Below are 14,511 nucleotides of genomic sequence, written 5' to 3'. Positions count from 1 at the left end.
AATAGGCAACAATTTTCAAGGACAAATTCCTCTCTGGTCCAGATCATGGATGTGAAGGAGAAAAGAAGGGCAGACTGGCCAATTTTTTCTGGCTCTGTAGTCTGCTCCAGCTCCCACAAATGCTCATCCAGATAGATAAATGAGAGCAAGCAAGCCTAGGATAAGGGGAGGCTTTGGAGCCATGCCCATCCAAGGCAAGAGAGACTCTCATGGAGACAGAGCCACAAATCCAGACTGGGAGTCCAGCTGACAATGTGCATTTTTCTCTGCTCTTATAGGTTTCTCTCCCTAGACCCTTTGTCAATCACACTTGAGCACCACACCACACTACCTGGCCAGGGATGGCACATAGATGCTGGCTTCAGAAGCTGGGCAGGACCAGCCTAGCCTACCAGTTCCTACAGCTGATGTTGAATGGTGAAGGTAAGTAGGTGGGAAAAGTCTTGATTCTGAAATCCTCCTCTGTCCTCTAAACGAAAGCGACGTTTTAAAAATTAAGGCATTACACATAGTATTTGGGTTCATTTTGACAAAATCATACATGCAAGGAATTTTATTTCAGTCCCCATTCCTTCCTACAATTCATGCTCCCATTCTCCCTCTTCCTTCCCCCATTCTCCCTTCTTTACTACACTATACTTCCTTTCTTCTCCATATACATGAAGGCAAAATTCAAAAGGGACATTCTTGGTGTTACTGAAAGGTCATGTCAGTGTGTGTGGACTGGAAAGCCATAGAAGACTTTAAAGAGGCAGGAGACCACTGGGTACTCTGGGCTGGATAAGTCAGCTGGCTGAGATGGGAGGACAAGAAAGAGAAAGTAAGGCAGCCTTCCTGGGAAGCCTGTCCCCAGACCCTCCTAGCAACTGGGGCTATGGCTGTCAGTACCACGCGCACATACTCGCTCCTTCAATCCTTCACAAGGATTCCTGGGAAAGGGATGGCAATATCCTTACTTCGGAGATGAGGAAATGGACTCTGGGGTTCAGTGAACTGCCTAAGGTCATACAGCTTTTACGAGGTAGGGCTAGGATGTGAACTCCAATGTATCTCTTCCACATCCACAGCCTTTTAAGTTTCAGTATTGCTCTCTGTTCACCTCTGAACTCTGGGAAAACCCAATCTTTAATGCATCTTCCCAGTCAAAGCCTTACCTAAAACAAGGTCTCCTTTTGATATTTCACTATAAAGAAGAGGCACCACGCTGACAAAATAAGAGCTCTGTCCTCAGTCCTGAGTTCCCCTTGGCCTTGGTACTCTTCACCCTGTGCCATCTCTCCCAACCATTTACCCTACAAAGCCCTCAGTTACTCAACTCTGCGATCATCCTCCCTTAAACCTTTGTCAGAGCATCCTTCAATCCCAAGCAGCCCTCCTATGAGGACTTGCCTATTGCTCCTGTTTCCACTGTTTCTCAATCCATCATCTCTCACTACCAACTTTGGACCCAAAAACTGTGTTCCTCTGCCATCAAATGTTGCTGGCCTGAGGAAAGAGCAGCTGGATCCCTCTGAAGGGACCAAGAGCCATCAGAACCTGCCAAGAACCCTGAGCTCAAGGTGCTTAGTAGTTTCCTTCCTGACACCAGTGATTTCATAGGCACTGAATCACCTGCTAATATTTTCTATAGGAAATTCCAAAGGCAGAAGTCACTTGGGCTTATAGGAACAGAAGAATTACCAGTACTAAACCCATCAGGTATTTAGACCTGGGAAGGGGATTCTATGTAGAAAAGGATGAACTGTGACTATGAAGTAGAAAAGTAGTTGCTTGCTATCAATCACATACAAAACTCTGACTCAAGCCTTTGCAGTTAAAATGCAGGTGAAGTGGATTAGAGCCCCCAAATACTTTCATATTATTCCTGTAGTTCCTGCACCTCTTATGCATACTTTTGGAATTTTGGTTATGAGAGAAAAAAAAAGGATTGTCAGTCACATACTACCTTTAAAAACTCAGGGTAAGTCATAAGTTCTAGAGGCTAACTGACATACACAATGAGCTCACACACAGGCCAGAATTTAAAGGGTAAATTCAGAAAAAAAGAGGTAAATTCAGAAGCAGTATCCAAGATGTCTGCAAAAACTTCACAATTAAATCTTGTTGATGGGAAAGTGGCCATTGGAACATCAAATGATATACATCTTTCAGTAATGAAGAAAGGTGAAATACCAAACAGGAAATAAATGAAGGCCAAGGCCACTTTTCTGTCAATTACAAACTCAGAAGCTCATTCAGCATCATAGGATCACTTGCCCAGGTTGATTTGGAGCAGGCCTCACTTAGACCTGGGCTGCTACACCATTTACTGCCCTGCTCTGTGTTGTAGTAGACCAAGAAGCAAACATAGGAGGTTCTACATCAGCCCAAGTAGCTGTTTCCCACCTTTCCTTCCAAAGTAAAGGGTAGAGACTCAGCCGGGAGGCAGTGACATCCCCGTCCAAGTCCAGCCATTCCAAAGAGCCACTACCACCAAAAGTCTTTCCAACCTAGAACAAGATAAAAGGCACAGTGAGTCTACCATCCTCCTCCTCAGCCCAACAGAATAGGACAAAATTCAAGCTTCTCCCTTAAAAAGAAGAAACAGAAAAACCAGAAGCAACCTGGAATTCACAGCCATACTGACCTGCCTTTGCTGCCGCAGGATAGCAGCCTCTGCTGGGTGGTAGAATCGAAACTTTTGTGCTTTCCCCAGTGTTATAAGAGCTCCTGCAGTGCAGACAAATGAAAATTTCTTTCTTTTTTTTTTTTTAAATATTTTTCAGTTGTAGTTGACACAATACCTTTATTTTATTTATTCATTTTTTTAATGTGGTGCTGAGGATTGAACCCAGGGCCTCGCATGTGCCAGGAGAGTACTCCACCATTGAGCCCCAGCCCTAGCCCCAGACAAATGAGAATTTCATCAGAGCACATTTAAGTATATAAATTGTACAGGATACTCTTTTGTGAGATAAAATAATGCCCTCAACAAGTTGATGCTTTAGCTGAGTTGATATGTATTAATTATATACCTCACAACATAGGTATTGAATTAATAAACAGGAGGAGCTATTGTCCTCTAACAGAAAGCAAGAGGAGTTCCAGGTGGAGTAGTCAAAAATAGCTTCACTAAAGAAGCAGAAACTAAAATTCAGTTTTAAAATACAAAAAAACTTGGATAGATTAATAATACTAGTGACAATAATAAAAACAGTAATAATGACAATGGCACTCTTTACTAAGTGCCAACTACTCTGTTAAGAACCTTACAAGGTGGGGCTGGGTTTGTGGCTCAGTGGTAGAGCACTTGCCTGGCACATGTGAGGCAGTGGATTCAATCTTTAGCGCCACATAAAAATAAATAAATAAAATAAAGGTATTGTGTCCATCTACAATTAAAAAAAAAAAAGAACCTTACAAGTATAGGGTTTCTTCAATCTTTGGAATCCTATTGTTATCTCCATTTTATAGATGAGGAAATGGAGGTTCAGAGACTTTCCTAAGGACACAGAGCTAACAAACACAGGCAAAAATTTCAGAGAGTCATTCTTCACTCTCAGGTCCTAGATTGAAGAGAATCGTGTTAGGAAATCTTCAGGTCTTTGGGTGCAGAAGGTAGGTGATTCATCTTTAAAGCCTGCATCACTGAACTCTCTGGGCCCTTAAGAGATTGGGGTTGCTCCATCCTTCATCCTGGAATAAACAGGGCTGTAGACAGTCCTACCTTGGGTCAGACGGCAGGAGGCAGTGACCTCACGGCCATTGACTGTGCAGCATGCCCCCTGAGCAGGCCGGAGAATGACTACCCCACAGGTGTTGGTGATTGTGCAGTGGTCTCTCTCAATCAACGGACCCTGAAGGACTACAGAAGGGTTGGGGGGGTCACTTGGGTGGGTGGGGGACAATCCAGGGAAATACCTCCTCCAGTCTTATTATGGGATCTGAATCCAACATCCATAAGATTTCATATCATAAAAAGAAAGGAAGAGCTACCACCTCAAACCACCAGATCTAAAATCCTACCACTGTGTAGATCTTTAAAAGTGTAGTAACAGAGAAGCAGATCCTTAATACTTCAACGATTCTGTTCCTTTAAAAACATCATCATATTCCTCTGAAGAAATATTTTAGGCACAAATAACTGCCACAAGTGTCAGGCCCCTGTGTGATGTTACTTACCAATGTCCTGTTCTTGGTCCGAGTCAATCCTTCCAATTTTTGTTATCCCCTCCTGTGGGGGCAAAGAAAACTATTTTAATAAAACAAAAAGTGATGCTTAGCCTTAAAGGAGAGTCCATTCTTGAGTATTATCACTGTCTTCACATTCCAATTTTTTCTGTACCACTTCTCAACTTTGGTGTAGGTGGTTCTGACTCTCTGCCTACCTCACACTGCAGCCCAGAAAGCCCAAAAGAAGGTGGTGAGGGTGGTAGACAACACAGTTCTAGCTATTTGCAAAGTTGGCAAACTTCTTTATGTCCTATAAGTTGAAGCTAAGGAATAGCCAGTACTGGCCAGATATTCTCTAGTCAGATGAAGTAGGCATAAAGTATAGCTTTCCCCAAAAAAGGGCTAAGATTAGTGTGGTCCAAGTTTGATCAGTAAATCTTAAAGAGACAAGCTTTTAATGAAGATTTATGGAAACATAGAATTATTACCTTCGTGGTCCACAGATGAAGTTTAACAGACACCAGATTCTAAGAAGGATAAAGCACAAATAGGAAAAAAGCACCTCTAGAATCAAAAAGAACTGAAAGAGAATATAAAAGAGTAGAGGGAAATTGGAGTTAGTATAAACAAATCATGGGTTAATAGAAGACAAGACAACCTTCTAGCCCTTGGAGTATGGCAAATCTGCTTACGACCACAGAGCTCTATCTGGAGCAGGTGGCAACGGCAACAAAGATACTAAATTTTAGATGCATCTTTATCATTTACTGAATAACCATTCCTAACATTCCAGGTATTATGCTGAGTGCTTTATAGACATCATCTTATTTCATTCTTTAACAACCTAAAACAGGTACTATTGTCTCCTTATAGAGGAGAAATCTGAAACTCATAAATTGCCCAAGAAACCCACATATTCAGTAGGAGAGCTATGACTAGAATTTAGATCTTCCTTGATCCTATACCCTTGCTTTTTTGGACTCACATACCACCTTCTCAGTAACATGTTTTCATAGAGACTAGAGTTATCTAGAAGGCTTCACTGTCAGCAGCAAGAAAGGGAGCTCCCCCAAAATAACTTGTGAGAAGAAAGAATTTTTGGAGGTAAAGAATTTTGGAGGTACCTCTGCCTCTCCTCCCTGCATACACACAGCCAGAAACCAGCCTTTTCCTGCTCAGCAACTGAGGATCCAATGAGTCAATAGATGACAGTCCTCACAAACTATCTTATTTATTTACTTTTTAAATTTTGTTTGTGGTACTGGAAATCGAATGCAAGGGCACTCTCCTGCAGGGAAGAAACTACCGAAAAAAGATTTTGCATCTTAGATAACAAGGACCTGTTTGCTGCTCCTTCTGCCTCTTTATGCAGGGAACATTGGCAGCAAAACAGCGAGTACAAAGTATCAGTCACCTATGCTCTACCCATCCTTTCTTAAGCCCCATCTCTATCCAAAGGAGCTTTTCAAGGTGACCCAAGGGAAAAAGGGATTTCAGGGCATCACCAGGAACTAGTTCCAGATCTGTAACTAAGTTAGCAAAGCAAATAAAAATACAGAGAATTTTGCTGGGCACAGTGTCACACCTATAACCAGCTGTTCGGAAGGCTAAGGCATGAGGATCACAGTTAAAGGCCAGCCTCACAATTTAGCAAGACCCTATCTCAAAAATAAAAATTTTAAGGGTCTGGGGTTGTGGCTCAGTGGTAGAGCAATTTCCTAGCACATGTGGGACACTAGGTTCAATCTAATAAACAGATAAATAAAATAAAGATACTGTATTCATCTACAAAATATTTTAAAAATATTTAAAAATTTAAAAAAGTTATTTTTTTTTAATTCTAAAAAGGGGTTGGGGTGTGGCTTAGTGGTGGAGTACTGTACTTGCCTATCATGCACAAGGCCCTGGGATCCATCCCCAATACCATAAAACAACAATAACAACAAACTAACAGACAATCTTGGTCCATTACAATTAAATCATTACCTAAATCAGGATCTAAATAAATTAAAAAAAAAAAAAAAGAAAATGAAAACGAAAAAAATGGGTACATAAAATGCAGAAGTGCCAAGATTTAGAACCAATCTAAAATATCATCATATAGGTCCAATGCACCATGGGAGCAAAACCCTCACTAGATGCCAAATAAAAAATCAGCAATCTGATAATCACTCATCTCCAGGAAATTCAATTAGCAGACATGGCCCTTCACCCTCTGATGCTACCCTAAGCTTTCCTACTTAACATCTAACTTCATCTGCATACTCCATATCCAATCAATACATCAGATCAGTTCTACTCAGTGACCAGTTTAATGGATCTGATCTCTTCCCCGCATCTCCTATGGTTCAGGACTAATAAATGGAATTATGCCCTTTTGGTATTTAGATTTATTGTTAAGATAAAAGGAGACAGCCACTTCTGCCTGAGGCATTTCACTGAAACAATTTATGCTCAGTATGCCAGAAAAAAAGCTACTTTACCTTTTAGACACACAGCCTCTGCTAACTTCCCTAGGGGCTTATCCTAAGAACACAGATGAGCTTTCATATGCACTAAAGCAGCAGAAGCCTAATTTCTCCTGGGATAACAGAAGCATTACATATCCCCATCAACTCTTTGTTCTTTTTAAATGTCACCTGGGGATAAAGAGAATAGAAAATGGATTTTTCAGTGAGCACAGGGAGGGTGACTGGTGAAATGTGTTCTTCTACCCATATGAACCGTCCTCCAACAGAAGGACATATTTGCAAGGACACAGCATAAGGCTCTATCTACCATGGGTCAGTAACTTTTTTTTTTAAATGATGCAATGTGTTTTTTGACACAATACCTTTATTTTATTTATTTATTTTTTAATGTGGTGCTAAGAATGAACCCAGTGCTTCACACAGGCTAGACAAGTGCTCTACTACTGAGCTATAATCCCAGCCTGGGTCATTAACTCTTAAAACTACTTCATTTTAATCTCCAGGATATATAAAGAACTCAAAAAACTTGCCACCAAAAAAAAAAAAAAAATAACCCAATCAATAAATGGGAAAAGGAACTGAACAGACACTTTACAGAAGAAGAAATATGAATGGTCAACAAATATATGAAAAAATGTTCAGCATCTCTAGCAATGAGAGAAATGCAAATTGAAACTAAGATTTCATCTCAATCCAGTCAGAATGGCAGTTATCAAGAATACAGACAGCAATAAGTGTTAGTGAGGATGTGGGGAAAAAGGTTCACTCATACATTGCTGGTGGGACTGCAAATTGGTACAACCACTCTGTAAAGCAGTGAGATTCCTTAGAAAACTTGGAATAGGGCTCAGGAGACGGAGGCAGGAAGATCGTGAGTTTAAAGGCAGCCTCAGCAATGGCAAGGTGCTAAGCAACTCTAAAAGACCCTGTCCCTAATAAAACACAATATAGGACTGGGGATGTGGCTCAATAGTTGAGTGCCACTGAGTTCAATCCCTGGTACCAAAAAAAGAAAACTTAAAATGGAACCACGATTTGACCCAGTTATCCCACTCCTCAGCTTATACCCAAAGGATAAAATCAACATACTACAGTGATACAGCCACATCAATAGCCAAGCTATGGAACCAACCTAGGTGCCCTTCAACAGATAAATGGATAAAGAAAATGTGGTATGTATACACAATGGAATATTACTCAGACATAAGAAGAATGAAATTATGGCATTTGCTGATAAATGGATAGAACTCAGGCTAGCACGCTAATTGAAATAAGCCAGTTCCAAAAACCAAAGGCTGAATGTTCTCTCTGATATGTGGATGCTAATCCATAAAAAGAGAGGATAGGAAAGTAGAAGTTCATTGAATTAGACAAAGGGGAATGAAGGGAAGGGAGGAGGATGAGCATAGAAAAGACAGTAGAGTGAAATAGATATAACTTCCCTATGTTCGTGCATGATTACATGACCAGACTACATCATGTTCAACCACAAGAATGGGATCAAAGTTATAATGAGTTGCATTCCATGTATATAAAATATGTCAAAATATACCCTACTGTCATGCATATCTAAAAAAGAACAAATAATAAATATACTCTAAAAAAACTACTTTATTTATGGCCTGGGGCTACAGTTCAGTAACATAGCACATGTATGAGGCACTAGGTTTGGTCCTTACCACCACATATAAACAAACAAACAAACAAATAGAATAAAGGCATGCTGTCCATCTACAATTACAAAAAATTTTTTTTAAAAAAAGCTACTTCATGGGGTTGTGGTTGTGGCTCAGTAGTAGTACGCTTGCCTGGCACTGAGTTCACTCCTAAGCACCTCATGAAAATAAATAAATAACATGAAGGTACTGTGTTCATTTAACTAAAAAATATTAAAAAAACAAAACAAAAAAAAAACTACTTCATTTAGAAATGATGATCTGGCTTCCAGGTGTCAAAAAGCCATGTGAGCCAGTTCTTATTTTAAGGGCCTTAAATTCATTCTATTTTTCCTAGATAGATGCATATCATCCTCCATACCACCCCATTACAATTTTTTGGGCCTTCCTTCATTCTTTAAGCTTCATTTATCTACTTTCTCTGTGCCCTCTTCTTTTCTAATATAAGTCAAATGGAGGTATATTTTTTGTTCATTTAGGAGTTGAATAAAGTAGGAAAGCATCAGAAGAAACTTTTAGGTTTTCCAAATTCCCCCATCTTTGAGCAGCCTGTATCTGTAGAATTTTAGAGCCCGTACGGGCCACCAAATGCCACAATCTGGCTGGGCACAAAATAACCCAGCCGCCAGGAGGCACTTGTAGGTTCAAACAGGAACTACTTTATTGCCTGAACTCTCACCGGCACTCTACGCGCACTGCCCAGGAACTCTACCCCCCTCCACTGGCTCTGAGAGAACTCAACGGAAACTCAAAAGTAGCGGATGCCCAAGGCAGCAGGAGCCTGCCCTATTGCCGGACAGCAGGGGTCTATATACAACTGAATACACAGCCTGTTTCAATCCAGCATCATTCAGTCACAGCAATTATACACAGCTTAACTTAATTATCATCATCTTAATGGCTCACTGGCGTCACCTCTCAACCACTCCTTCTGGCAAAATGCCATGCGTCATCCTGACTGGCTCTCAACATCGAGACAAGTCTTGCTATGTTGCCCGGGCTGGCCTTGAACTCCTGGACTTAAGCATTTTTCCTGCCTCAACCTCCCAAGTAGCTGAGACTACAGGCACATACCACATACCACCATGTCCAGCTTACACCGAAAAGTATTTTTAAAGTTAGGATTTTACTTTCCAAGACTGTGTACCCTGTGCTTCAAAAATCCAGAAAGAAATAAAAGAAGAATCATCATTCTTGTTTTAAAACAAGGAAATAAAGACACAGAAAACAGAAGCAAGTTTATAACAACAACACTAGCAGTTGAAAAACAAATGATTTTTCTGATGTCCAGTATTACACTCGATTACACAAAATCAAAGCAGATCACAATTTGTTAGCAAGACTGGTCTCCTGAGAGCAAATCTGAAGGCAGCTCTGTGGCATCTGTCTCAATTCATAGAAACATGGCTGCTACCTCCTTCACTTCTGGGGCCAATGGCTCGGGAAGAAAAGAGGTGTACCAGTCTCCTCACCTTGAGGTAGTACAGCACAACACCTGTGCTAAGCACATCGTCCTCCAAGGCCATCAGGTGTGGCAAACTGCAGTCAATGACCACCCCAGCCCTCCTCTTGTTGATGTCCACACTGTAATGTTCCAGGAGGGCCTGCCAGTCATTCCACTTCTGGGTCCATTCTTTAGTCAGCTTGTCTATCTGCAGAGGTACAGGAGGTGATCTTAGACAGTTGGTGTGGGAAACAGACTAAAGGTAAAAGGTTACTATGAAATGTTTCCCCAGGGTATTAATTTCTCATGATCCCCACTGTTACTATTCAAAGCCTCTCAGAAGCCCTTGTACCTCTTCCAACTATGAGCTCTCTGTATTGTTTTCTTCAAAAAGCAAGTCTTACTTTTTTTTTTTTTGCGGGGGGGGGGGGGGGGGGGGGGGCATACCAGGGATTGAACTCAAGGGCACTTGACCACTGACTTCCTCAGCCCTATTTTTTTGCATTTTATCAGAGACAAGGTCTCACTGAGTTGCTTAGCGCCTTGCTAAATTGTTGAGGCTGGCTTTGAACTCATGATCTTTCTGCTTCCACCTCCTGAGCCACTGGGATTATGGCTGTGTGCTACCACACTAGCCGCAAGTCTTACTTCTATAAACAATTTCCCTCAATAAATGTTCAAATTTTCTGTAATAACATGTACCATCTAATTAGCAAAGAAATGTAATTAGATTATTTTGTAAAAATTAATTGGTATGTTACTCTGATATCTATGTTTATAATATTCCTTTCCCCATTTTTTAAAGTTTTTTTTTTTTGGTTCTAATTAGTTATACATGACAGCAGAATACATTTTGACACATTGCATACAAATGGTGTACAACTTCTCATTCCTCTGGCTATACAAGATGCAGAGTCTCATGGGTCTTGCAGTCTTACAAGTACATAAGGTAATAATGTCCATCTCATTTTATCATCCTTCCCACCCCATACCCCCTCCCCTCCCCCGACTCCCCTCCCCTCCCCCACTCCCCTGTGCCCAATCCAATCCCCCCCACCTTTTTTTTTAAAGATACTGGGAATTATACCAGAGTCTTGTACAGCAAATGCTGTTTCACTGAGCTATACCACCAGTCCTTTTTAAATTTCATTTTGAGACAGGGTCTCCCTATGTTGCCCAGGATGGCCTCAAATCTGTGATCTTTCTGCCTCAGCCTCCTAAGCAGCTGGGATTACAGGTGTGCACTACAGTGCCAGCTCCCATTTATTTCTATGTGATCCATATTTGGGATTCCTTTTATGATTTACTGAAGCCAGGAGAAAGAGATAAGCCTAGGCAGATAGGTAAATGGGCACCAGGGAAACTTCCTGGGCAGCAGAGCACAAACAGCAGCTGCAGAATTTTTCTGAGAAACTGCAAGAAAGTTATTTTTAAATGGAGACATACATGACCTGGAGTCCATTTTCCAAAGAAGGAAAAATGCCTGGTCAATATTTTACTTTACCGTATTATATTACATTGTATTATTTTATTTTATTGGTACCAGGGATTGAACCCAGAGGTGCTTAACTACTGAGACCACATCCCCAGCACTTTTTATGTTTTATTTTGAGACAGGGTCTTGCTAAATTGCTTATAGCCTTGCTAAGTTTCTGAGGCCAGCTTTGAAATTTGCAATTCTCTGCTTCAACCCCTCCCCATATACATCTGGCACTGGTCAATAATTTGGTTGGACTAAAGGCTGCATGGATACCTCATGGACACCTAGTGCCTTACCCAGAATTGGTCAGGTGGTTGAGTTCCTTAAACCTAGGGATCCATATAAATCCTAGGCAATAGCCATTCACTGACAACCTTCTCAGGTTCCCTTCCATTTGAGGGAGCCGTGCTCTACTTTGCTTTAATAAATTCTTATACTTTGCTTTTATCTGTTGCTATTTGTGAATCTCATTCTTTGAATTTGTGAGACAAAGAACCCACCCAATTCCATGCGCTATGTTACACTAAGTAGGGAGCTCAAACCTGCTTCTAGAGGGTGGGTCCACCCACCTTTAATTCATTTCTCAGAATTAGTTCCTTCAGATTTTCATCCTTTTCATCATTTAATGAACTGAAGTTCCTCTGCACAAACAAAAAGAGAAAGATGCTTCGATGTTTTCCTGATGAACTATAGGTAGTTCTACACTTACACTTGCAGAAGAAGGTACAGGACTAAAGGAAATACTTCATCATTAAAATCAGAAATAAATCAGGAGTCTAAGAATTTGGAATCATACAAAGAAGAAGAATTCAAAGAAAATTTTCTCTAGAACCCTATTCTCCATGTCTGCCCACACATAGAACAAGGGCCATTGGGGAAATGCCCTCTGGACAAGAGATGATAAAGCCAGATGATGCCCAAACCATCTGAAGTTACATAGAGAAATCAGTGTAATCCCCCTCCTATCTTTGTTCCATGAAATGTCAACTGTGAACATGGAGTATAGCAGGTCCCATGCTAAGCAGAAAAAAAGGGGACTTGGGAAGAGAAACTCATTTAAACATGGAAAAGTTTTGATTGCCTGTATACCAATTCAAAGCTCAGCAACATGGCTTTCAGTCTCTCAATCTCTTCCCTGAGTTCTCTGATGAGCTTCACATTTGCATCCTGAAACACAGAGGACTCGGTCACTGATTGATATCAGGCCCTAACCAGTTATGAAATGCTAAAAGCAACTGCTTAGAAGAAGTAGATTAACTCCTTCGGAGTAATTTCTAGAGCAATTTTTCTCAAAGTTCAGTCCCAAAACCAGCAGTAAGCAACTTCATCTAAGAACCTGTTAGAAATACAAATTATGGCCTCAACCCAGATCTACTAAACCAGCAATTCCTGAGGGCTGGGGCCCAGCTATATTATGGCAAACTCTCCAGGTGACCCCCAACCCCACCCCAACACTGAGGATTGAACCCAGGAGATTTCTACCACTGAGCAACATTCCCAGCCCTTTAAAAAATGTTTTGTTTTGTTTTTTTGAAACAGGGTCTAGCTAAGTTGCTGAGGCTGGTGGAATTTGCAATCCTCCTGGCTTAACCTCCTGAGTAGTTGGAATTACAGGCATGCACCACTGCACCTGGCATCCAGGTGATTCTTGTACTCATTACCCCGGAGCAGGAGATCAGGAAGGTAACATAAACCAGGTAACATAAACTTGATACCTGCCTAATTACATTGCCTCATACAATATTCTCCATATGGGCTATATATGTCTGGTCACTGTTGTGAACCCTGCTCTGGAAGTTTTCACTAAAATTGTAAAGGAGATAAGAAACATTTGGAATATTCTTCTGATTGTGTAGCTCTCATAAAATATAAATTTCTTACACTCCTTTTTAAATCCAAAACAGAGAAGTCACTGCAACTTATATAGAGAAAAACAAATAAAAACTCACAAGACATAAATTATCATCAATTAAAAATAAAAATAGTTTTAAAAGCCCTTTCTTAGGGTAGCAATGGAACACTAAGGATCTTAAGAGGACTGGCTTTAAATAAATATTTAAAATAAATTATCCATAAAATATTACCGACTGAAGTAAGCAGAGCTATAAAAGAAGAGTACGGTATTACATTGGAAGAAAGAAGTTAATTCTCTTATCATTTGGAGAACAAGTCTGACAGGTGAGTACAAAGAAAAAGAAACAGTAACATCAATAACTATATCAGACTGGGACTTCCAATGAATTTCTCACCTCATTTACCCGTGGCTTATTGATGATGTTTTTGGCATTCGATGCATACCTCAGTGTGCTCATGGTCTCACTGTAGCTAGTATGTGCAGGAGATACAGCTAAGGTAGAAAGAGAAAGTTGAAAATAGATGAGAAGCCCTTCCAATCTAATCCTTAACACTCACCTTGATGCTAACGCCCATAATAGCATCAGATCAATATTGGCATCAGATTCACCATTTTAGGTCGGGAGCCATTTTATCTAGTGTCTCCAAAGTTTGGATTCTGGGACAATGTGCTTAACTTCCTGTAAGAACATGTGTCTGCTAAACGATCAACCCCACCCCCGGTTATGACACAACCCCTAAGCAGCCTATGAAATTCCTCTTGTGGGCCATAAAGCTGCTCTGTGAGTGCCGACTCGCTGCTGCTCTCCTCGAGGGACAACATTGTAGATTTGATTCATGCTACTAACAATAAATCTCTTGCGTGAGATTCCGGTGCGTGGTGTGGTCCTTGGACTTTGCGTGGACTCTGCAAGTGTCCTCTCAGCCCATGCTGTATAAGAGACCCTTGAGGGAATGAGGAACATGAGTGTGCAGGCCCTTTTCTGAGGCAGAGCAGTGCCAACACAGAAGCAGCTCCAGCATCCCACTTACTGGCAACCATGATAGTTTTCGAGTTGCCACCAAGGCTGTCCTTCAGCAGCCAGGTCAACACAGAGTCTCGGTAGGGGATATAAGACTGCCTCTGGGAGGATCCCCCTCTACTGCTGGTTCCAGGAGAGACAAGAATCCCACTGTCACCACCAGTGTTGGCTGTGCTCTTGAGGCTCTGGCAGCTGCTGAACACTTGCGAGTTCTGGGCTTAAGAGAAAAAAAAAAAAATATATATATATATATATATTTCTTCTTTCATATATATATATATGAAAGAAGAAAGAATTATGAAGCAAATTCATAAAAACAAAACAACCATTGGAGAACATATACTTAGCAATCATACTTCCTAATCCCTTTTTGCATATGATAAGATGCCTTAAATTTGAGCCCTAAATAAGA

At 40.8% G+C, this 14,511-nt stretch overlaps 1 protein-coding gene across 5 annotated transcripts in view; it reads right to left on the bottom strand.

Annotated features, from left to right (window-relative positions):
* Nucleotides 1-14,511, bottom strand: part of Stard9 (StAR related lipid transfer domain containing 9) — a 141,336-nt gene that overhangs the window by 33,625 nt on the left and 93,200 nt on the right. For 2 of the 5 annotated variants that reach the window (XM_071608148.1, XM_071608150.1), the window contains exons 12-20: nucleotides 14,110-14,316; nucleotides 13,473-13,570; nucleotides 12,313-12,390; nucleotides 11,793-11,864; nucleotides 9,772-9,951; nucleotides 4,162-4,213; nucleotides 3,707-3,844; nucleotides 2,627-2,709; nucleotides 2,386-2,489 (exon numbers count right to left, since the gene is read on the bottom strand). In XM_071608148.1, the coding sequence (XP_071464249.1) occupies nucleotides 2,386-2,489; nucleotides 2,627-2,709; nucleotides 3,707-3,844; nucleotides 4,162-4,213; nucleotides 9,772-9,951; nucleotides 11,793-11,864; nucleotides 12,313-12,390; nucleotides 13,473-13,570; nucleotides 14,110-14,316 (1,012 nt within the window). Of the gene's footprint in view, nucleotides 1-2,385; nucleotides 2,490-2,626; nucleotides 2,710-3,706; nucleotides 3,845-4,161; nucleotides 4,214-9,771; nucleotides 9,952-11,792; nucleotides 11,865-12,312; nucleotides 12,391-13,472; nucleotides 13,571-13,925; nucleotides 14,088-14,109; nucleotides 14,317-14,511 lie in introns of those variants that run through there. The other 3 variants (XM_071608153.1, XM_071608152.1, XM_071608151.1) reach the window with 3 other exon arrangements.

Source organism: Marmota flaviventris, chromosome 2 (genome assembly GCF_047511675.1).
Source record: "Marmota flaviventris isolate mMarFla1 chromosome 2, mMarFla1.hap1, whole genome shotgun sequence".
Taxonomy (NCBI): Eukaryota; Metazoa; Chordata; class Mammalia; order Rodentia; family Sciuridae; genus Marmota; species Marmota flaviventris.
This window is presented reverse-complemented; position numbering and strand designations above follow the sequence as displayed.